The sequence below is a fragment of the Muntiacus reevesi genome, chromosome X (assembly GCF_963930625.1).
Source record: "Muntiacus reevesi chromosome X, mMunRee1.1, whole genome shotgun sequence".
Taxonomy (NCBI): Eukaryota; Metazoa; Chordata; class Mammalia; order Artiodactyla; family Cervidae; genus Muntiacus; species Muntiacus reevesi.
In genome coordinates this window covers 8,262,429-8,287,729 of record NC_089271.1, presented here as the reverse complement: position 1 = coordinate 8,287,729, position 25,301 = coordinate 8,262,429, and the positions used below count along the sequence as shown (strand labels likewise).

Genomic DNA, 25,301 nt, shown 5'->3' with positions numbered 1-25,301 from the left:
ATCCCAGCTCACCTATCTGTGATAGCTTCTGGTCTTGCTATAGAACAGCCAGAATGGTATGTGTACCAGGCAAATTCAATCACATCCTTCCTCTGAATTCTGTATCTTTCCTTGGCCTTCCATGATGGAGAAGCATCTCCTTGGTTTCCTCCTCCCCCACAGGAAAAACAAAACCAACTTTAAAACCTCCACTGCCTCCCCAGGCACCATACCCTGCAGCTACTCACCACTGGTGGCCCTTGACATCACCCCAGACCAGCTTTAAGGAAGGACAATTGCTTGTGGGCCACCCTGCTGAGGGTGATCCTCCTAAGCTGTCCCTGTCAGAGGGGGCTCCCCTCACTGCCTCTTCCAGGTCAAAGATACATGAGCATTCTTGGTGTTTTTGTTTTTTTTTTTTTCACATTTTCTGTAAAGTCGACCATTTCAAAATACAAAACTGGTCAGGAAGGATGGAATTCAAACCCACCAGGCTAAGAACAGCGGATTTAAAAGCTGAGCCAAGCTCAAGTCCCAATCTCGCATGACAATCTTAAGAGTGGAGCTTTAACCTTGCCAGGCACTTCCGCAGTCACCAGAATCAGGTTTCGAAGGTTCCCTGGGGTGGCAACAAGCTGGGATATCACGGCCTCTCTTCCATTTTACAACATGCTGCTGAGGACTCCCTGCTCATTTCATTTTTAAAAAACCCTCCTACACTGTTCGTGGGAATGTAAACTGATACAATCACTATGGAGAACAGTATGGAAGTACCTCAAAAAACTAAAAATTGAACTAACATATATGATCTAGCAATCCCACTCCTGGGCATATATCCAGAGAAAAACATACTTCAAAAAGATACATGCACCTCAGTGTTCATTGCAACACTATTTAAAATAGCCAGAACATGGAAGCAACCTAAATGTCCACTGACAGAGGAATGGATAAAGAAGATGTAAGGAAGATGGAATGGATAAAGAAATAATACAATGGAATATTACTCAGCCATAAAAAAGAATGAAATAATGCCACTTGCAACAACACGGAAAGACCTAAACACTGTTGTATTGAACACAGTCAGACAGAAGAGAAATATATGGTATCACGTATACCTGGAATCTAATTTAAAAAAAAGATACAAATGAACATACTTACAAAACAGAAACAGACTCAGATTTTTAAAACAAATTTATAGTTACCAAAGGGGAAAGGTGAGGGAAGGGATCAATTAGGAGTTTGGGATTAAGCTATACACACACTAATATATATAAAGTAGATAACCAACACGGACCTTCTTTTTAGCACAGGGAACTCATCTACTCAACACTCTGTCATAATCTACATGGGCAAAGAATCTAAAAAAGAATGAACCTATGTATAACTGAACCACTTTGCTGTATACCTGAAATTAACACAACACTGTCAATCAATTATACTCTAATAAAATTTTAAAAAATAAAATAAAAAGTTCCTTTAAAAATATAGAGTTCAAACATACAATGTTTAGTAATTTGTCAATGTTTACACAGAGTGCTACAATAATTTTTTTTTAAAAACCCACATTGCTATGTCATCATTCCAACACCAAATGTGAATATATTTCTTTCCCAGCACAACTAGGACAGCAAATAAAGTTAGACCCACATCAGTGAAAATGGAGTCTGGTTCATGTTCCCTTATGTAGACAGGGACAAGTTCCCCCCTCATGTCAACCATTTCAAAGGTTAGAAGCACAGTCTGATAAAACACTGCCCACGTGAAATGAAAATGAAGACATAATATTACAATTACTTGAAATTCAATAGTTCTCCTCGAGTTTCTCACCTTTTCCAGCTCAGCATCGGAATAATAAATACAATGAATGCTGAACAGATTTCGCATGTGTTGATAATTTAAAGGAACCGGTTCTCACCTAAGTGAAACAAACTGCTGGAAATTTTTTTCAGTTTCTGTGACTTATTAGGGCCACCAAAAAAAAAAATACCTATTGACATGTCCTCTCCTTTATCAAGTCATCGAGAAATATCAAATAGAGAACTACAAGATCGCCACAGCAAACATTGAATATGGATTTGCTTCTAGCACACTTGCCTTTCCATAAAAGCCACATGCACATGGGCATTCCCAGGGGATGTGCTGAAAAACACAAGAAATCCACATGTCACATTCAGGATGCTCTTTATTTGCCATCTGTCCTTCTACAACACATTCCCTCAGTGATAGAAAAAGACAGCAAGAAGTAGGTCAATGTGCCTCATTACGGAACTCCTTTTCCATTACATATTTCTATTTTATTCACATAAAAAAAAATCTATTCAGAGAGAACCCAGAAAGTTCTACAAATGTCTACAAACTTTGGTTCTGGAAAAAGAAGCAAAAACAGTATTCAACTCGAGTCAGAGTTCCAGATTTACTCATCTCGTTCACCAGATCACCAGGTAAAGTGGATGAAGTTCTACATGTGGATACAGCGAACACCTTTGGAATCCCCATCCACATGCAACAAAGGGCCCAGCGGTATGTTCCCTGTGAGTCTGTCTGAGGCCAGGGTCAGTGGCTAGTCAGGGCTCCAGGGGAGGCAGGCAATTGGCTCTGGCAGTGGCGCTACAAGCCCCCCATCCCAGCCCTGACCTGGCTGTCTGATACTGGCCCTCTGAGCCCCACGGACATCTCTAAGCTAAGCACTGGGGGAGAGGACACGAGCCCCATGGTTGACCTTGACCCAGAGTCAACTCCCCCTCCTCTCTTCTTTCCAGGTCTCAGCTGGAGGAGGGGGAATTCTGTGGTTTTACTGACCTTTGGCTGTCTCTTCACTGTTTTGTGTTCCCTTCTGAAGCTCCATGTTTCAGCTAACAGGGTGTCCTGGATTATATAAATCCAGGCTATGACTAAAACTCTTTGGAGAGCCTATATGGGAGTAAGAGGGGAACTATATTAAGACTTTTGAGGTTCAGAAGAATCCAACTTCACTTGCACTGTTCCATGGAAACCTCAACAGCAACAAAACATTATGATCTGTCACTCAGTACGTAGGTGCTGTGAGTGCGACCACAAATGTTATTCTCTTATAGGACCTAAGATTATATTCTCTACCACAGACTGACCGTTCCACACTGAAGTGGCTATCTGCTATTATTTGGAAGGAGGCCAGTTAATTACAGACACATTTCCCATACTTTTGTCAGCAGGGTCTGACTTCAACTCCTTTAAGTTTTCAATCAGGTTAAACCCATCAGTACATTTTCTTGTATCTGCTAGAAGCTTCACCGAAACCCTCTTATAGATGGGTTTCTCTCCAGAATAAACATTTTTATTAGGGCTAAGAAAGGAGGGCTTCTGATTGGGAGTGCCAGGTCAAATCCAAGAGGGGAGGGGGCTGTAAGGTCACAGGAGAGTGTTTGATGGGGTCAGCAAGACAGAGGGGGAAGATGTAGGAAGAACAATGACAAGCACGCAATGACAGTATCCAACAGAGCAGACACCATCTCCCTTATTCAGAGAACTTCAATCTCACTGAGTGCAACATGCCTACATAGCTAAATACTCTCCTTCCCAGACTCACGTGCAGTGGGGGACACCAGAATTTCAGCCAATGGAGGTAAGCCAATCATCTCTAGGAAAGCTCTGTGCTCCCCCCACACACAATACACCTTGTCACCTGCCTCTTCGTTCCTCTTCCAGTTTAGACAGCAGTTACCAGATCTGGCAGGTCAGTGACCATCTTGTGACTACGAGGCAGGAAGCCAATGGGTAAGGGGTAAGGATAGTGGAGAAAAAGTACCAAAGGCCACGAGTCATCAAGGATATCGTGGAAACAGTCCTGAGAGCCCACTTCCAGGTTTCTTAGTCCACTCTTCACTGTGTGTTTTCTATTCTTTGCAGTCAAATGCACACCTGATACATCAAGAGCCAATGATGAGACTAAAAAAGATGAGGATGACTCAGGGAAAGGGAAAGAACAAAGACGAAAGGGAAAGGACAAGGGTCATCAATCTTACTGAGATCACCCAGTGGACCTCAGAAACATAGTTTAATTCCTTCCCACAGACAGGACTGAAGTCCTGACTAAAAGAATAAATGTGTCATTACGTTCAATTCAAAGATGCTCAGTGCTCAAATTGGCTGTCTCAAATTTAACTCTGTCCTTCTGTGCTCTGATTGCTAATATGAAAGTGCATGCTTATACATTAAAGCTGGATGTTTTGCATCCTACAGGGAGGAGAATGGAACAGATTTAGAATCAATTTAGTATTTCTCTTGCAATCCATTTGGAGGAGTTCCCACTGAGAACTCATCTGCCTCACCCTCTCGGCAGCCGTATTTAATAAGATCTGAGAGGAAAAATAAGCACTAACACTAGGTATTCTGTTTTGACACTTGTATATGCTATTTGGAAATTCAAGTCACTATGGCAAGCTGGCAGAATATAGGACATGGCCCTTGGAAAGCATTAGACTGATCAATATTTAAAAATGCACAGGCAACAGCAATAAATGAAGCAGATGCAATGGAGATGCAAATCAATGATGGGTATGTATACCCTCAAAATAAGGACAAATTTCTTTCTGTGGCAGGAAACAGCGCAGCACTAAATGCTCCAACAGTTCTTCGTGCAGTCCCCAGATGCTGGTCTTGCATAGAGAAATGTTTTCTTCATACTTAACATGGCAGAAGACCCAATCTTGGTTCAGAAACTGAGGGATAAGCAACAAAACAGGCTGAGAACAGGAGCCAGCAATAGCTGGTCACAAGTGAACCCACTAGCATACTTGCAGCTTTCACTATGTTCACATTTAACATTTAATTTCTTTTTCTTTTCCAACAAAGTGCGTGCAAATATCTTTAGTCTGATTCAGTAACATAGCAGCCAAACCTCAGGAACCAATAAATAAGGACACTGACATGCCAATACCCCTTGGCCTTTAAGATTCAAAGCTTTACCAACATCAGCCTGCAACAGAAGGGGCAAATGTTTCTTGACTCAGCAATTGTGTTCCAGATCCTTGTACAAACCACATCGTTTACCCCCACCCACATGCCCCCACAGCAGTTACTAAACTCACAACACAGCTTGAAACTCATAAGGGGTTAAAGCTATAAAATGCCTACTCATAGATGTATATTTTTTTATGTTTCATTCTTTTTCCCTTCCTTTCAAACAAAGCTTTTGTTTCCGCTGCTCCCAGTGCATGACTGTTCAATAGGATAGTAACTATCATTTGTTTATTTCTTTCCAATGATACAGTTGTATTTTTCTCAAAGAAACTACCATCTTGTTTCTAATTAAACATGATGGATTCAGGGTCCTGGTTTGCCATCTGGGCCATATGTCTCAGAACATCCTTTTTCGTGATAATGCCAAGAAGTCTCCTGGAGAAGAAAAACAAAATAGAGAAAAAGGTCAGCCTTGCAATATTGATTCACGCCTCTCTCTGATCCCCAGCGCCCTTCCCACCTGGGCGCACGGAGAGACCACATTTCTCAGCTATCCTTGCAGATGGGTGGGGCCAACTGAGAGAGCTCTGGCCAATGACGTGTGGGTGGAGGTGAGCAACGCCCCTCCCAAGTCACCTGCACATTTCCTCTCTCATCTGCTGGTCCCAGACAGAGGAGTCAGTAAAGGACTCAGATCACAGAGGATGAACCAGGAGCCATCAGATTCAAAGACCTGGGCCCTGGGATGACTGTGGTGCGGAGCTCACACCTGCTGCAACTCATACTGGATGTGAGTGACATGGGAGAAAAATTAACCTTTATTGTGTTTGGCCACTGATATTACAAGCTTCCTTATTACTGCAGTAAGCCTATGATGACTAATATACTCACCCAATTTTTAAGAATATAATCAGTTTAAAAGGGCTTACAAAAGCCAATGTCAAAACTTGATCACACTGCAGAAATCCCAAGTGTAAGGCATTTTAAATGTAAGAAGTTTTAAGTATGAATAACAATTAGTTCAATTTTAAATCTATCTTACTGGAAGGGTAAAGTTTGACATTCATGTGTGGCCATTTATATAAGTTACCTCCTCTTCCAAAATTCCATGGCTGTCTCCTTACAAAAACAATGCCACTTCCCAGAGTCCCTGGTATAGGGCCACCTATACTGCAAACTGTCCAACTCCTACTTTTTACAAACACAATGTAAACAGTGTCCCTAGGTCATGAACATACACTTGCACAACTGTTCATGGTAGCCCTTGCCTCATTCTCGATTTTATTAAATATTTAAATGAACATCTGCTCGGGTCAAATCACGCCCCCTAGGGAAAGTGAAAGGAGTGAAAGAAGGGGATGTACACACGTTCTCTGGGGAAAAGAAGTTCCACTGCCAACTTAACTTGCAAAATGCTGCTCACCTCATCTCCATCATCCCCAAGAAGAGGAGAACAGAGAAGGATGGCAGTCTCACCCTGGAATATTGTATGGCTATTAAAATGAAAGGTTTCTGGGGCTTCCCTGGTGGTCCAGTGGTTAAGACTCTGTGCTTCCAATGCAGGGGGTGCAGGTTCAATCCCTGGTTGAGGAACTAAGATCCTATAAGCCACACAAGGTGCAGCCATAAAAAAGAAAAGATTACAAAAAAATGACAGATTTCTCCTATCTGTGTAAAATGATGATATACCAAAAAATATGAAACAAAACTGTACTACACTGTCATTTATTTAATTAAAGCCAAAGTATCAAACTCATCTCTTACTAATAGGAAGTGAACATGAAGACAGGGTTGCATGTACTCATAGCAGTATTGCAGTAAGGTATAGCTGGTGAAATGGACAGTGGTCAGTGAAACTGTAAGGTCAGAATCCTGACTTCTTTGTCCATGACCACACTGAACCTTAACCTTGAAAAAGTGATTGATTTCTTGTGTTAGTTTCCCTGTCTATCACACGCCGGGGCAGAGAGCAGATACTACACTTCTTTCCCTCCATCTCACTGAAACATCTTCAAGAAAGAGAGAAAGAACAAGAAGGGCTGTTAAAAGCAAGATACACAAAGGCTTCGCTGGTGGCTCAGGGTAGAGAATCTGCCTGCCAATGCAAAAGATATGGGTTCGATCCCTGGTCTGGGAGGTTCCCACATATGCCACAACTACTGAGCCTGTGCTCTGGAGCCAGGGAACCACAACTGCTGAGCCCACATGCCACAACCAGTGAAGCCTGCACACCTAAAGCCCGTGCTCCACAACAAGAGAAGGCACTGCAATAAGAAGCCCACACACAGCAAGAAAGAGGAGCCCCCACTCACTGCAACTAGAGAAAAGCCTGTGCAGCAACAAAGACCCAGCATAGCCAAAAACTAAATAAATAAGTTTTTTTAAAAAGCATACTACCAATGTATAGCAAAACCACTACAATATTGTAATTAGCCTCCAATTATAATAAATAAATTTATATTAAAAAAATAAATAAAAATCATACTAATTACAAATAGAACGTCCAGAGGATCTAATATAGTTTTCATACGTGAAGAGGAATAATAGTAACTCTCTTCCTTCTTCTCAGTAACACCCATATGGAATACAAGGTAAAGAGAAAAAGAGCAGATATGACAGTAACTTCTGTGTGACTGAGTCAAATTTGCTTTTCCCAGTTTTCTATTAACTGCAAAAAATGAAGATAACTGGAAATTAGCCAGCAGTTTACCTCTAAACAAGACAGTAGGTTTTATAGTAATCACATGTATAACATATTTATGTTAAATTGCTTGAAGTGTTTAAAAGAACAAGCCACATTAAATTTTAGCTAATGTTTAATATTTCTACATTGTCAATAGAGAAAGTAAATAACTGACTATGAAACTTTAGAAATATTACAGGTAAAATACTGAAGGTGTTTTTTTAAAAAAATGCTGAACAAAAAGAATAATGGCAACACAGATGACAAAACTGAAAGAAAGCACCACAACTAAAGCAATAGTCTCACAAACTGGAGAAAAAATGTAGCAAGCACAATAGAATTAGAAAATCAACATTTTCACAACCCCCAATGCAATAATTAGTTTAGTCAATCATTTATCAATGGATTCCACATCCACCGGGTAAATGGTTGCTGGAAAACAGAAAATTCACATGGTCTCAAAGTATCCCTCCACAGATTACGTACAAAGAGAAAAATGTCCCCTTATAACAGAGGGCTCTGGCCATCACCACTTCATCCCAGTGATGCAGCTTATCACCAGTCAAGTCTGAAAAGCTGACATTATGACATCATTGATGTTGGAACATTGCCCAAAGCTACTTAAATAAAATCAAACCATGAGGAAGCAATCAAACAAATTCACAATGTGGGACTACTGGTCTGAACTCTTAAAAACAAACCTAGGTCATAAATAACAAGGAAAAAAGACAGGAAGCTCTTCTAGACAGAGAATGAAGAAGCAAAACAAACCAACGCAATGTGTGAACGCTGAAGGAATTCTGGACTGAAAATGATATGAGCTAGATAATGAATGATATACTTAATTACTGTTAATTTTGCATACAGTTCCATGGCTATGAAAAAGAATGTCCTTAGTCTTAGAAAATGTATGCTTCAAGTATAACTGCCCAAACTTGGAAACACCAAAGACGTCCTTCATTAGGTGAGTGAATCAACAAACTGGTCCATCCAGACAATGAATATTACTCAGCACTAGAAAGAAAAACAAGCCATCAAGCCAGGAAAAGACATGGAGGAACCTGAAATGCACATCCCTCCCTCCCCTACACACTGTGTGACTCCAACTCTGTGACGTTCTGGAAAAGGCCAAACGATGGAGACAGTAAAAGGATCAGTGGTTACCAGAGGTTGAGGGGAGGGAGGGATGGACAGACAGAGCACAGAGGATGTTTAGGGTTGTGAAACTATTCCTGATGATACTACAATGGTGGATACATGTCATTATGAATTTACCCAAATCCACGGGATGCACAACACCAAGAGTGAATCCTAAAGTAAATGATTACTGTTGTTTAGTCACTCAGTCGTGTCTGAGTCTTTTTGTGACCCCATGAACAGTAGCCCGCCGGGCTCCTCTGAATACTGGAGTAGGTTGGGATGCCATTTCCTCCTCCAGGGGATGTTCCCAACCCTGGGATCGAAGCTGCATCTCCTACATTGGCAGGTGGATTCTTTACCACTGAGCCACCAGGGAGATGGATCATAGTTAATAATAACATCTCAATACTGGCTCACTGGGGGCAACAAATATAACCCATAAATGTAAGATGTTAACAGTAAGGGAAACAGAGAGGACCAGAGAGAGAACTCTCTGTACTTTCTGCTCAAGTATTTTGTAGCTCTGAATGGCTCAGAAAATACAGTCTATTAATTCAAGAAGACAAAATTCTTAGGAGGGAAGAAAGTGGTTGTCTGAATGGAAGGGTCAGGAGTGGTGAAGCAGGACAGAGCTAAGAACCATTGTTCCTTTCAGCTGTGTAGGGCTTCCCTAGTGGCTCAGATGGTAAAGAATCTGCCTGCGATGTGGGAGACCCAGGTTCTATCCCTGGGTTGGGAAGATCCCTTGAAGAAAGGAATGGCTACCCACTTCAGTATTCTTGAGCTTCCCTGGCAGCTCAGGCATTAAAAAATCTGCCTACAACACAAGAGACCCAGGTTCAATCTCTGGGTAAGGAAGATACCCTGGAGAAAGAAATGGCAATCCACTCCAGTATTCTTGCTTGGAGAATCCCATGGACAGAGGAGCCTGGTGGGCTATAGTCCATGGGGTTGCAAAGAGTTGGACACAATGGAGTGACTAACTCTTTCTTCCCTCTATTTGGAGCTACTTGACTTTAACCATTTTTATAGATCAGTGACTTAAACACATTTCTACAATTTATAAAAATACAGTAAAATCAAAGATGCCCCATAAAACAAGATGCTATTATCCTAAATCTTCCAAGGTGAGTCTGAGTTCTGACGGAGTCAGCTTGTGCTGCCATAAGAAAGTACCACAGACTAGGTGACATAACAACAGAAATGTATATTCTCCTGGTTCTGGAGGCTGGGAAGGCCAAAATCAAGGTGCTGGTCAGTTTGGTTTCTCCTGGGTGTGTAGAAGGCCACCTTTTTTCTGTGTCCTCACACGGCCTGTTTCTCTATGCAAGCATCGCCAGTGTCTCCCCTCCTTCTAAGGACATCAGTCCCATCTGATTAGGGATGGGGCTTTTATGACCTCATTTAACCTCAACCCCCTCCTTAAAGTGGGCTTCCCTGGTGACTCAGTGGTAAAGAATCCACCTGCCAACGCAGGAGATGCAGGTTCGATCCCTGTGTTGGGAAGAGCCCCTGGAGGAGGAAATAGCAACCCACTCCTGTATTCTTGCCTGGGAAATGCCATGGACAGAGGAGCCTGGTGGGCCACAGTCCATGAGGTCGCAAAGAGTCAGATACAACTGAGTGACTCAGCATGCATACACACACCTCCTTATAGACACTGTCTCCAAAGACAGCCATATTGGAGGCTGGAGCTTCAGTGTATGAATTTGGGGGTTGGGGGCACAAAATTTAGTCCATAACAGCCCTTCAACTCCCTTTAAAATAAAAGACAAATAGTTAGAAGGCAAGCAGCTTATGCCTATAATACACCACTAAGAAAGGTGTGATCATCAGAGAAGCAGCAGCACGTGAAAGGAGGAAGAACCTTTTCATCCAAGGTGGGAGGAATTCTGAGACGGTGGCCACCAATCAGCAGACAGTCGTTCAGCTTAAAAGTCTCTTCGGTCCTTTTGGACATTTGTATTTGAAAACCTGGCTCAGAAAACTACCCTCCAGGACACTTGGGGAACATAACTCAAACTGGATGATATCCATGTTCCTTGGTGGGTGACAAGCTCTTTGATTTTCTTTTTTGTAACACTTTTTGAGCCTCCTCCAGTTCTCCCTCACATAGAAGCTCAGTAAGATGCTGAGGAAACCAATATTGCTTTCAAAAAAAACACTAGGCATCTGCAGTCCTGACAGTCCTGTCTTAAAGCTTTGTAACTATAATGTCTGAAAGTCAAGCTGGTTGTAACAGTTCTGGGGAAATATGGATTCAGGAGCTGCCTTGGGTTCAGGCATAAATTGTGCCCTGGCCTACGAAAGTAATTCAGTTTAGTCCAGTTCAGTCGCTCAGTCATGTCCGACTCTTTGCGACCCCATGGACTGCAGCATGCCAGGCTTCCCTGTCCATCACCAACTCCCGGAGCTTGCTCAAACGCATGTCCATTGAGTCAGTGATGCCATTCAAATATCAAAAAAGAAGAAAGATGAGCAACCTGCCAGGAAGAGGTAGCATTCAATCCAAGGGGGTTTGTTAGTGGTATGAAATCTCCTACTTGATCTAAATCAAGTGTTTCAATGTCCAGCCTCTTTGGGTAGCAGTTCAAGTGAATCTGTGGAATGATAAACAGTCCATCTATGACCATGAACATAATTCAGATTAGAGCAGCGGGGCTCTTTTGAGAAGACCACCCTGGTCAGGACTTCAAGGCCCACCTAGCATCTCCTCTGCTCCCTTTTTCTTTCTAGATCCTCTATGGGGAAAATCCCAAATTCACTCTGGGCCACTGGACGCTTCCAAGACTTCAACGTTATGAGGACAAAGACTTCTCTGGCTCCTGGTCTGGTTTCATGATCACCATAGAGCTCAGGCCCTGAGAAGTCCTTCAGACTACACTAGTCAAGGGTACGAGCTGTGGGGCTCGGCCAAGAGCTGGGACGGTACATGGTGATGGAACAGATCAAAAACACAAGCTGGCTTGAGCCGGGCCTGCCCTGGCTCAAAGCCCGAGGAGATGAAAGGCCCCGCAAACAAGGATCTCCTGCCAGCGCTAACGTATCAGCATCTGTGTTTGTTTAAAATATGTACAGCGAGAGAGTGAGAGCGATTTTGTGTTCTCACAGAACATTCGGAGCCAATTTCGGCACCCAGATCTTCACAGGAAAACCTCATGGGGCTCCGTGAGGTGTGAGCGGGCGTCAAGGGCAGAATTTCCTGCCAGAACTGAAAATTCCAATGATAACTGACACGGGATTATTATTTTAAAGGGAAAGAGAAACTGCTATACACTTGAGACGACATGGGTGATCATGGTGGTATTTCTGCCGAGCACTGGAAATTCAAGCACACCAGTGGGTTTCAGTCATTTATAAAGTGGGGACCTTGACCAGCAGTAGCCCCTGGGAGCTGATTACAAGTACAATTCTCAGGGTCCCTCCCAGATCGGAAGGATCAGTAACTGCAGTAGGGCCTGTCACTCGGGGTTTAACCTGAAGGTTTACTCCTCTCAGATTCTGATGCCTGCTCAAGTTTGAGAACCACTGAGTGCCTTTAAAAACCACCAGTAGAGGGGAAGTCCTGGGCAGTCCAGTGGTTAAGACTCTGCGCTTCCACTGCAGGGGGCCCAGGTTCAATCCCTGGTCTAGGAACTAAGATTCTGCAAGCTGCACAGCTGGACCAAAAAAAAAAAAAAAGAAAAAGAAAAAGAATCCACCAGGAAAAATGACCTCTAGCCTCAAGTGCTTATTCATCTGTTCATTATTGACTGCCCCTCCTCAAGCACAAGACACCCACCAGCTGCAGTCAGAGTTAAGGAGGACGCTCATCCCGTTGGCTAGGCGTCCTCTGGGTCAAGTGCAAATTCAGCCCCTTGCAGAAATTCATGCTGCCCACCATAAGCAAGGCAGCAAAAGAAATCTCTGTGAGTGAGGGGTGCATGCTGTGTGTTCAGTAGCTCAGTCGTGTCTGGCTCTTTGCTACCCCATGGAATGTAGCCTGCTGACAGAGGCTCCTCTGTCCATGGGGATTCTCCAGGCAAGAATACTGGAGTGCATTGCCACGTCTGCCTCCAGGGGATCTTCCCAACCCAGGGGTTGAACCTGCATCTGCCTGTGTCTGATGCATTGCAGGCAGATTCTTTACCCATGAGCCACCTGGGCAGCCCAAGTGAGGTGTGCTCTGTGACTACCCCAGGCACCCAGCCCAGGGGCACTCAGCTGGAACAGGACTATCACTTGGGCCTGAGTCTTTGCTTTGATAGGGGCTGTGCTGTGCACTGGAGGGTGTTAAACAGCACCCCTGGCCTCTACCCACTGGATGCCAGTAGTAGCATCTGTCCCCTCCACTTATGACACCCCCAAATCCCTGCAGGGCCAATCACCCTGCTTGAGAACTTCTGGGTTAACCAGGAGTGAGGCAGCCCTGGAAACTGTGTCAGAGAGTTAAGCCTCAGGATTCTATAAAGGCCAAAACTGTTATTTCAGGTACCAATGTCTCCATAGCCCATACCCTACCTCCCACCCCCAGCCCATAAAGCAATCAACGAGGTAGAGAATTCCAGGTTCCAAGATACCTGAACCAAACCAATCCCTTCCTCCACCCAAGATTCTGAGGCCCTGGCGTTTAGAGACAGCCCCTGAGCCCAGGGCACAGCCCATAAGGCACTGCACCTCTCACACCATCATGAACCTTGGATCTCCACAGCACTGGTTTTCTGCTTCCTGATAATATGGTGCGAAAGCAATACTGCTGTGGCAGAGACCAAGCCACGAGCTACCAAAGCTCACAGCTCTGCAATCACACTTGAAAATGTCAAGTCATTTTCAACAAGCTGGCGCATCAAGGAACAACTTGAGCACAACGTGCACCTCACGTTTGTGTATGGTGATGTGTCAATGAGAAAAGTCCAGAATGGAGCGCCCTGTGGCATGGGAAAACCCAGCTGCAGCCCTCACCATGCCCACTTCCACAAGCCAACTGCGCGGCTTTCTCAAGGTGAAGGGACTGATATCCTTCTTCTCAACCACTGAATGTGTGAAAAATGTGTGACAGTTTTTTTTGAGATTCCCATCTCTCTTTCTTAGTGTGTCACTGACAGAGTGTTGGAGCATCATGTGCCTCAAGCTATTTTTCTCTTCAGCCCTGAGATTTTCCTTGCTCATTTTAGCAGAAGAGGGTGAACCTTCTCCAGGAACCTGGACCACTGTGGGGGCCGGGGTAGGGAGCCCCAGCCCCTCCCCACGGGCTCCTCCCCTTTAGACTCAAACTTCAGCCTCAGGGCAGAGACAGCAGCCCCACTTGGAAGCCTGCCTCCAAGCCTGCCGGCATCTCCTCCTGTACTCGCCACAGCCTACTGACATCTCTTTGGAGGACTGGTCCCCGGTCCCCATCAGCCCCCCATGGGCCCTTCACCTTGTGCCCCCCAAGGTCCCGCCACTCACCCGCTCCGGGTCACCAAGCACTGGCGGAGCCCCAGCTTCCGGAAGATGTCCACCACAGTCTCCATCGGGGTGTGGTCGGTGACCGTGAAAGGGCTGAGGTTCAAGACGCGCCGCAGCTTCAGGGGCTGTGGGCTGTTGGCCGGCAGCTCAGGGGGCTCCTCAGTGAAGTACATGACTGAGTCACTTACGATGCCCTCCTGCCTCTGTCTGGCATTCTCTGGAATGGGCCAGCAGAATGGTGAGCTGCACAAGACTCCCGTGTGGAGTCCCTCTCCCCATCTCATACCACCCCACCCCACCCACAGCCATACACGACTTCTCCATCCCAACAACCTCGAATCCCACAGAGAAGGGGAGCAGAGGGCAAACTGTACACTCCTAGTGAGGGGCTTCAGCCAAACAGCAGTGGAATTCGCATCTCTTTCTCTTAGGCTAATGCTGTGTGAAACTCCCCTGCTGTGTGTGATCTGATCATCCATTGCAAAGACTTGCAGGATGGCTCCTTCCTGGGAATGCACTGCCTTTGCCTGGACGCCAGGGCACCCCTGCTTTCCTAACACACCTCATCAGGGGCTGAACTCTGACATGAAAAAAAAAACCCTAATGAGCTGCCCAATGACCTTAATACATTGTCCTGCTGTGTTTTCACAAACTAACTTATAATTAGCTCAAATGGCATTTATAAATCCTGAAAGGAACAAGAAACCAAGAGGACCATCCTGGGCTTACAGCCCAGAAACACAGCCTAATTCCAAATATAAGCCTTGGGACCAAAAAAATAGCCCTAGAAAAGCTGCCTTCCCCACTCCTCCCCCACCGCCAATCCTTTGGATTGTCTCTCTTAAAAAAAAAAAAAAAAAAAAAAGGGCCATTTTGTGGATTTCTCAAAGAAAACTGTTATGGTAACAATTAGCCTATTTCTATCTGTAGACAGGCCATGTGAAAAAAAGCTGCAGAAAAAGTAGGGTAACAGGAACTCATTAGAAATACAGCTTTATGTGGTACTAGAAACCCAGGCTATTTTAAGTCACACATGAAATAAATCCATCGGTCTCCAGATATTTCTCCAAGGCGATTTTCCTTCTGTTGGAATTTTAATCTTTCTTTTGGTTCATGGGAAAAGGTTAGGGAAAAGGTACAGCAAGACTTGCCTTAAAATGGATCCTGGTTTCTATAATACACTTTTTTTGCCTTCTCAAAGACGACTATTCACCTATATTGTTCTTTGAAAAATAAAAATTCTAACTGCTGGCTCTAAAGCCATTTATTGCCACAGAGTACTCTAATGGAAAACTGGCAGCATTCAGGGTCAGACTGAGTTTGAAAAGGGGTCTCTGTTTAAAAGGGGAACAGAGGGCCCGCTGGGCAAATGCCTGCACAGTATGTGCGTCAGATTCAATCGAGTTACATCAAATGGAGTAGGATTCAACCCCAAATACCAGATGACACTGGTGCACAACGTGTTTGCAGATGTAGATGCCACACAATACACACTGCACATTTCTCTCCTAAATCAAGACAGCTCTATCCTAAAACACTAAGGTGAGAAGCAACAGTCAACACACACTTACTACTCATTTTCATGAAAGTGAAAGCATTAGTCGCTCAGTCGTGTCCAACTCTTTTCGACCCCATTGAATGCAGCCCACCAGGCTCCTCCATCCATGGGATTTCCCAGGCCAGAATACTGGAGTGGGTTGTCATTTCCTTCTCCAGGGGATCTTCCTGACCTAGAGATTGAACCTGGATCTCCTGCATTGCAGGTAGATTATCATCTGAGCCACCGGGGAAGCCCACTCATTTTCATAGACAGACTGATTTCCTCAAATTCCCACATAATGGGAATTTCACCTATTTCAACATTCCAGTTGAACATCAGGTTTGGATCACACCACAAACCCCAATCAGGAACTGATCACATGGATTTGTTGAACCCCTCATAAAACCAAATACAACTTAGACAACTGTGGATCCACTTGTCAAAATAAATAAAAAGCTTCTATTGCCTCTGAATATACTGATTGAGTTAGAAGCCCTGATTCTAACAGCACCGAGCTCTGTGATTTCTTGCTCAGTGCTGTGTTCCCAGTGTCTGGACAATGCCTAGAATACAGCAGACACATAACAGATATTTGCCAAATGCACACATGAGTCAATCATTCAAAGTGAATGAATGAGTGAGTAGGTCTACTGACCATCAGTGCCCTTGGCTCTGCCTCCCATACACAACACAGTCCAGCTCACAAAGGAGGCATTAGAAGGAAAGCCTTGAGCTCTCTGCTGCTGAACAAAAAGGCACCAGCTGCGGTCAACAAAAAGGCACTTGCTAGCAGCAGTGCGATCATCATGCCAGGTTAACGGAGGGTAATGAGGAAAGTGTTGATGAAGTGAATTTCACAAACTGTCACAGGCCAAGAAATTTTAAAAGACGGAGATGGTTAGATAGCATCACTGACTCAATGGACATGAATGTGAGTAAACTCCAGGAGACAGTGGAGGACAGAGGAGCCTGATGTGCTACAGTCCATGGGGTTGCAGAGTCGGACATGACTTAGCAACTCAACAACAAGTAAGTTACTACAATGGCTTCAGAGCAATGGTTCTCAACTGAGAGTAATTCTGCCTCCACCCTCAGGGGACATCTAGCAATATCTGGAGACATTCTGGAGTCTCATAGCTGGGGGAATGGAATTGCTACTGGTACCTCGAGGGTAGAGAGCAAGGATAATACTACAGCACAAAGGTAAGCACCTCTCAACAACGAATGATCCAGCCCCAATGTCAATGGTTGAGAAACTCAAATCATATTTTTAGGGAGGTAATACTCTATCATCCTGTTCATTAAAAATGCTTCCACAGATAAATGAGGTCCTACTGCAGAGCACAGAGAACTATATTCAATACCCTGTGATAAACTATAATGGAAAAGAATATGAAAAAGAATTGAATGTATATCTATGTATCTATGTATAACTGAATCACTTTGCTGTATGGGAGAAAGTAACACAAGATGGTAAATCAACTGTACTTCAATAAAAAATCAAAATTTTAAACAATTTTAATTTTAAAAATGCTTAGGCAAAAAAAAAATGCTTAGGCAGATACCAGATATCGAAGGTTAAAAAAATAAAAGCTTCCATAAAACACACATAACTAACAAGAAAGGTTAAAATGGAAAACTAGAAGCAACTATAGTGGCGGTCAGTACTAAGGTGTTGTGGTTGAAAAAAAAAGAAGTAAAAACTATTTAGAAGAAAAAGTAGATTATTTTGTGACAAGTTATAGCTTGTAATCAGTAGTTTAAAAAAAAAAAAACCTGCCACCTCAATGCAGGAGACATGAGACACTGGTTCAATCCCTGGGTCAGAAGATCCCCTTGAGGAGGGCATGGCAACCCACTCCAGTATTCTTGCCTGGAGAATCCCAAGGGCAGAGGAGCCTGGCAGGCTACAGTCCATTGGGTCGCAAAGAGTTGGACAGAACTGAAGGACTTAGCATGCATATAGCTTAAAGGCATGGAGAAATCCCTTTGCATGTATGTTTTCATCCCCAGCAGAAAGAAGCAGATGACACCACTGTTCCCCATGGCCTCTCCCATCATTAACAGTGCTCCCAGGAAGAAATCTTTTCAGGGAAAAGAGCTCATCCAACAGATTGGACACGTTTCTTGGTGCTCAGTTCTGGACAGAGAGCCCTTGTAAGCAAGCCTCTTCCATACGCTGGAGAAACATCATCAAATCATCCACCAGGCAAAAAAGAAAAAAATGAGAGTTCCCTTAACTCTGGCCCGTGACTCTAACTTTCCGTCCCTTTAATCATCTTTGTGGGCTTCCTATGGAGTCCTCTCTGGGTCTGTCCTCACTTAATTGCAGAATTCAAGACTAGAAGAGCCTGAGCCTGCTGAATACAGCAAGAGCCTCACCGTTGCATAGAGTGCCAAGAAGTAAAGTCCCATGTCCCAGGACCTTGCACATCGCTATATACTGCCCCGTGTGTATGTGATGGTGAAGGGGGCCACGTGTACTAGCTGTTCTCCAACAAAAACAGCAGCTATGGTTTGGCATACCAGAGACGGACTGGAAACACAACATTCCCAGCTTCCAGGAGCAACTTATATACTATTTTAAACATGACACATAAGAAAAAATAATTGTTCTTTGCCTCATCTACTGGGCTTCCTTGGTGTCTCAATGATAAAGAACCCACCTGTCAATGAAGAGGCATAAGAGACTTAGTTTGATCCCTGGGTCAGAAAGACCCCCTGGAGAAGGGCATGGTGCTCATTCCAGTATTCGTGCTTGCAGAACTCCGCAGTCAGAGGGGCCTGGCAGGCTACAGTCCATGGGGTCGCGAAGAGTCGGACACAACTAAAGTGACTTAGCACACATGCATCAGTGTTTCTTATCTTGAATCTATCTAAAATCTCTGCTCCTGAGTTCTCTGGAAGCGAAACTGGCTTGGGATCATTACTAGCCTAATTGTGCTCAAGCTCAGTCAAGTCAGACTCTCTGTGACCCCAAGGACTGCAGTCCACCAGGCTCCTCAGTCCGAGGGGATTCTTCAGGCAAGAATACTGGAGTGGGTTGCCATATCCTCTTCCAGGGGATCTTCCCGACCCAGGGATTGAACCTGCATCTCCTCCATTGGCAGGCAGATTCTTTACCACTGAGCCACCTGGGAAGCCCCTACTAGCTCAATGCTCAGGTCCTGTTTCTATATCCACAAAAGGGCATCTCATTCCACAAATATTCCACCAGGGTACTGGACTCTTCTGGAAGGAAAACAGCTTTTCTGACTGCTCACACTCAAAGACACCTTACCTTCCCAGAAACCATGTAAATTGCAGCTTTCATACTATTTTCCGTCAAATGGAAAGCATATAGGTACTATTGACACTGTGTTGCCTCTCCAAACACTTCAAACATAGCTTCTAGGAGAGTACTCAGTTGGCAAGCTGAAATTTCTTCTCAAACTGGTTGATGACAATTACTGCTTCCCACTTGATTACAGTAATGGGTTTCAGCAAAATTAGTAAGCTGTCTCTTAGCAGGTGTGCCTGCAGCTACACAATAGGTAATGGATTCTGTGACATTTATTACTTGAGTTTTTAAATTTCAACCTTTGCTTAAAAGATTTGAGGGATTGAATAAATGTTTTTAAAGGCTGCTGATTACATTAATTTAAAACAAACCCAACCTACTATACAACTTTTAAAAAAATTTCATTATTTATAAGGCTAGTCATGCCTAAAGGCACCTACCTATTAAGTGACAGGACCTATAATAAAGAGAAAGCAAATGTGCTTTTGTGTCTAAAACATAAAATCAATTGTTGCTTTGGAAAGAGGTAAATATGTTTCAGCAACATGCTAAAATTAGACACTATAGCCTGCTTAAAATTCTTTTTATAAAGCCTTTGATGAAGACACTTTAAAAATATTTTAAAAGCTATTTAACATCGTGAAAAGGTTCTAGAAATCCAAATAGAGAGCCTGAGAAATAGTTAACAAAGGGCGGGGATAAGCAAAGGTGTGTTCCCGGTGAGGCACTCTGCTATCGTACCTGGAAAAGTCCTTGAGGCAAACTTCACAAACCTTCTGGAAGTTCAATTACCAAGGGCACACGGGAGCTAGGCCATGAGCCCCCAGCATACTGTGAGACAGAGGGACATGCCGACCGGGAGGGCATTCGTGTTGACCACGCACTGAGGATGCGTTCTGTGGCTCCCTGCCCCGGCTGCATCAGGAGGTCTAGCAGGACCACCGCAGGGCAAGGGGAGTGCTCCCCCCTGCCAGGGCCTTCACAGACTCACACCCAGGCCTGTCTTTGTAATCCTTCTGCCTCCTGCTCCCCTTTCAAGGTGCTCATCCATAGGTCGACAGGGGACCTCAGGCTTGAGCCGCCTGTCTCTGGGACATAACAGTTGGGCACCATTTCCTCTCTCCTCTCCCAAGTGAATAGCCTGCCCCTTGGCACAGCTCACTCAGTTGGCCTGTTAGGAGGAAAAACATCCCATAGGACTGACTTGACCCATGTGGAACCCACGTGACTTGACCCGCTGGGACCAGACATGACGTCATGAAGTGACGTGACGGGCTTGAGCGGTGCAGAGGGAGGTTTCTGAGGCAAAGAACTCAGCATGTAGGTCGGAGAGCCCCGTGGAAGTCCATGGGTGCTGGCCCATTCACGAAAACCTCACCAGTGAGGTGGGGATGGGGTTTCGCTGTTTCAGTGAATGGGAAATAGATGAGGGATTGTATCCTGCTAGGTGCCGTTCCCAGGAAGGGGGACGCCGTGATCACACTCCTTACTGGTCACTGCTTCTGTCAGCCACCCTACTCCATTGGCCTCCCACAAGAGTTTGAATAAATTTAGGTCAGAGCTACAGGTGCACAGCCCTCAAGTGTAATAGTAAAGCTGCTCACTGATCACTCCATTCAGAGTGTGCACTCTTAATGTACAGTGACGAGATATTATTTTATGATCTTTTCATTAAAAGTTTGATTGAAAAAAAGAGGGAGCTTGGGAGAAATGCAGGGTCTCAGGTGGCGCTAGTGGTAAAGAACCCACCTGCCAATGCAAGAGATCTAAGAGACGTAGGTTCAATCCCTGGGTCAGGAAGATCCCCTGGAGAAGGGAAAGGCTACCCACTCCAGTATTCTGGCCTGGAGAATCCCATGGAGAGAAGAACCTGGAAAGCTACAGTCCATGGGGTCACAAAGAGTCGGACACGACTGAAGCGACTTAGCAGGCAGGTACCACCCCAAACCTCCTGCAGTCTGGCCAGATCCCCAGGTAAAACAAACAAGCCTTCAGCTTGGCCTGAAGCCCTCTGACCCTCATCCACCCTCTCCAACCTCTCGGAGAATTTGAGGCCACATTTGTCCCTGGAGACTCCCTGCTCTACTCACTTATGGCAAGAATCAGCTCTCTCCTCTGGGCAAAGCCGATGAGGCGCTCCGAGTCCCTGGAGACGACCACAGGGAAGCCGTTGTAGTCAGTCTCCTTGATGAGTGTCTCCACGTCCTCGACAGTCATGCTATCCTGGGTGAGCACCGACAGGGGCGGTTCCCCCCGCCGCGGCCGCATGACATCAGTGGCCAGCGTGCGGTGGGTGAACTCGTCCTTCACGTCCAGGAATGGGTACCCATTCAAGTGGATGTGGGCCTCGTAGATGCCTTCCTTCCCGAAGGCATCGGCCACCCACTTGCTGGTCACGGCTGCTGCCATCAAGGGTACGATGTACTCGAGGCCTCCTGTCAATTCGAACATGATGACCACCAATGATACCGTCATCCTGGTAACGCCACCTGCAACACAAGAGAGGAAGGGAATCGCAGGACTCCACTCCACACCTGCCAGAGGACATGAACTGTGGAGACCGACAAGCCAGCTCCATCCTGGCCCTTGTTCTACAGGGATGGTCCTACACGGTGCCCATGCTCAGACCTCGGTAAACACAGCCTTGCGCCAACACCATAAGTCACATCTGTCTGGGTCTCTTCTGTGAGTGACAGCAAGCTGTCTATTCACCCAGGACCATACCCTTTGCATTGTGATAAGTGGATCCTATATGGGCTCTGCAGGTTTCTGTATCAGCACATGTGGCTCTTTTCCCAAACCCCTCAAGCTGGAAATGGTAGAGATTTTTAAGGGCTAGAGACAGCCATGTCCCAAGTGGCTCAGTGGTAGAGAAACCACCTGCCAATGCAGGGGACGTGGATTCGATCCCTCAGTCAGGAAAATGGCCTGGAGTAGGAAAGGGCAACCCACTCCAATATTCTTGCCTGGAAAATCCATAGATGGAGGAGCCTGGCAGGCTACAGTCCATGGGGTCCCAAAGAGTCAAGCACAACTGAGTGGTTAAATGATGACAAAGAACAGACAGGAGATGCACTCACCCTTGTGTCCCTTGGTATTCAAAGGAAGAATCCAAACTAACTCCCGATCTTGCAATGAGGAACAGCTGGAGCCGGGTCATTCTTCCTTCACTGGGGTAGGGGTGGGGGAGGGCTGTCCTATAGATTCTAGGATGTTGAGCAGTGCCCCTGCTGCCTACCCACTATCTTAGATGGTACAGTGGCAAGGTGGCAGAGATCCCATCAACCTGGGTCCCTGGATGACTGAGCAGAGAAAAGCCCTGGGCTACTCATATCTCTCTCTCTCACACACACACCCACACCCACACAATACCTAGGCAAGCTGCAGCCCCCACCATGGCATAGAGCCCTGGGGTGACGCAGTCTGCACCGGGCCTGCACCAGTTCCTGAAGATGATCCAGTCATGGTGATGGTAAGCCAGCTGCTCCACACCGATTCCCACCATCCTGCCCGCCATGGCCCCCACAGCCATGCTGGGGATGAAGAGGCCGGATGGGATCTGCAGGGAGCACAGGAGAAAGATGCATGAGGGAAGGGGTCCCCATTCCTGCCACCACACCCCCCAGCAAACTCGGCCTCCCTCGACAAGCTGGTATCTTCCTTCAGTCTTCAAAGGCAGGGCAACGCTTCAAAATATGGGTCAACTGGGAAACCGTGGACCAGTGATCTACTGTGACTTGGAGAGAATGCAATTTTACACTTTCATTTCCTCGCCTTCAAAAGCTGGCCTAGTTTGCCTGCTGTGGATTAAAGGATGATAAGCCCCACTGCAAATAACATTCAAAGTGCGCATCTGTCACTTGAGATACTCACCACTCTCTCTCCCCTCACCCGTCATTCAGATCAGCTTTTAAAATTAAATGTCACGCCACAGCATGACAATGGAAAAGCAAGGCCTTCAACTGTTCACAGGTCAAATAAAGAAGCTAAAAACATCAGTGGACCTGCCTTGCATCTTCCAAAAACCTTGTCATGGACTTACTGCCCTCTTGAATATACAGTGGCCAGACACCTGTCAGAGAGACTATATAAACTGAAAGGCCTCAGTAATAGCATGTTTTGTATTTTGCTGTGTGAGAATACATGTTCATCTCTCTAGTCATCAGACACGTAGTACAGAACAGACTTGACTCTGTTCACAGAGACTGCATGTGGCTGCCAACTGACCGGCAGCTGCATTTATGAACTGCAACCCCTTCCTGGCTGATTGTCATGAATCTGAGGATGGAAGTGGGTCTTTAACCAAATTCAAGTTAAGTTTGGATCCTCCAGTGTAATTTCAAGAGTGTGTGACATTCCTGAGGAAATTATTCCTTGAACATCTCTTATCCCCACCCCCCTTCATCTAATCCCTTGTGACTTCAAAGCAGACTTCTCCCAGCAGGCACCAGAATGAAAATAAATCCCTCTGCATCACAGACAGTCACCTGTTTAATAACGTCCATCCTTCCTTGTTCTCAAGGCAAAAAGTCAGGTTTGTGTTTGACCACTGCACCCAAGTACACAGCTTCTCAAGACTTTTTTAAAAAGAAACAATTCATAGAAATACCACGAAAACAACTGTGGTGGAACACAATTTGGTTCTGAAAGGTTCCTAGTGTTCTGCTACTGGTCTGAAGTGCTGGTCACACAAGTGTATTTTGTGAATATTCACCAAGCTGCACACGTCTCTGTGTGAATGATATACTCTGAGCCTTAGCTTCTTCGCTTGTAAAATGGGGTTAAAAATCTCTACTCCACAGGCTTACTGTTTATCAAAAGTGTTGTTTTTTGTCGGTCAAAAGAATGTCAAGTGTCCGGCACCTGAGACCATTCAGCAAAGCTCAGCTCCCCCTTTCTCCTGGCATGATCGGATTCTGGGGTCCCATCTCCAGAAGGACAAGGTTGCCCCCCACCCCTGGCACCTTCCCTCCCCTTCACTGACCTTCATGCCAAAGGTGAATATGGTAATGATGATCTTGAAGATCAGCGCCAGGGCCAGCTGCCAGATGGCCGTGTAAACCCCAACCCCAGCTGGCCGGTCAGGGATGTCATCCACGGGCCGCGTCATGTTGGGGTCGTTGATGTAGTCACACAGCTGGGAGGACTCAAGGGCCCCGCAATCATTGAAGAGCTCGGAAATGAGCTCGCTTGTGCTGCGGCGTGTGTAGGGGTTGGGGTAGGCAACAATAGCAGTGATGGCAGTCACCGCGATGACCTCCAACACTGGGTACTTCCCTAGCTTGGTGGTCTTGCGCCTCCGGCACCAGGCAATGTTGCAGCGGATGAAGAGGGTCCCCCACAAGCCCCCGAAGACCCCAAGCAGGATGAAGGGGAAGAGCTCAGCCATGTACCAGGGCGTGTGATACTCCACGTAGAAGAGGACGAGGCGGCTGTTCCCAAATGGATTGATGGACCGCAGCGTGAAGGCTGCCACCAGGGCCGCAAAAAAGGACCGCCACAGGGTCTTTAAGGGGAAGTAATAGCTGACCTGCGACCAACGAGTGAAAAATAAGAGACTGGTAGACAAAAGAGCTGCCCCAGAGCCCCAGACCCACTGATCAGCAGCCCCCTGCAGGCATTTGCCATGAAAGTCACTCTCAAATCAAAGATGGGAGGAACTTACTTCCTCAATCAGTGGTGTAAATAAGGCCCAAACACACAAAGATATTTTAAAGGACTCTGTCTAACATTGGAACAGATACCATTTAAGGGGCATTTGAGCTATTTTATATAGAGAAATGAGAACACTATATAATAATTCTGCTTATGGCAGAAAGAGCCTCCTAAAAGAAAATCAACCTCTGATTTGATCCTCCAGACAACAGATTCTGGGTTGAAACTCCTGGCTCAGCAGATGTATCTGGAGGGCGCATGAGTTAAGAATGGTTTTTACACTTTTAAATGGTTCAGGGAGAAAAAAAATCTATATATATGTAACTGAATCATGGTGCTATACAGCAGACATTAACACAACATTGTAAATCAACTATACTTTTCAGGGAGAAAAGATTTTGAGATGGGAAATACTCAAAAGGAGGACAATACCTAGTGACAATGATAGAAAATTCAAACTTCAGCATTCATAAGGAAGGTCTTTTTGGAAGACAGCCAGGGAACACACGTGCATGTGGTCTGCTGCACCTGCCAAGCTACAGGGGTCAAGCTCAGTGGTTGGGACCAGGCGCTGAGACATATAAAGCCTCAAGTTATTTACTATCTGACTCTTGACCTACAACGTGGGCCGAGCAGTGGACTAGATCCACTCCGGTGTC

At 45.4% G+C, this 25,301-nt stretch overlaps 1 protein-coding gene and 1 non-coding gene across 2 annotated transcripts in view; one reads left to right on the top strand and one right to left on the bottom strand.

The window, feature by feature from the left end:
- Positions 1–1,157: 1,157 nt before the first annotated feature.
- CLCN4 (chloride voltage-gated channel 4) overlaps positions 1,158–25,301 on the bottom strand; it is a 71,228-nt gene continuing 47,084 nt past the window's right edge. Inside the window, exons 9-13 of the mRNA XM_065915711.1 lie at positions 23,972–24,517; positions 22,360–22,546; positions 21,078–21,476; positions 14,168–14,384; positions 1,158–5,352 (exon numbers count right to left, since the gene is read on the bottom strand). Coding sequence (XP_065771783.1) covers positions 5,262–5,352; positions 14,168–14,384; positions 21,078–21,476; positions 22,360–22,546; positions 23,972–24,517 — 1,440 coding nt within the window. The 3' untranslated portion in view covers positions 1,158–5,261. The remainder of the gene's footprint in view (positions 5,353–14,167; positions 14,385–21,077; positions 21,477–22,359; positions 22,547–23,971; positions 24,518–25,301) is intronic.
- On the top strand, positions 12,304–12,376 carry TRNAG-UCC (transfer RNA glycine (anticodon UCC)). Its single transcript has one exon. It is a non-coding gene; the product is annotated as a tRNA-Gly (tRNA).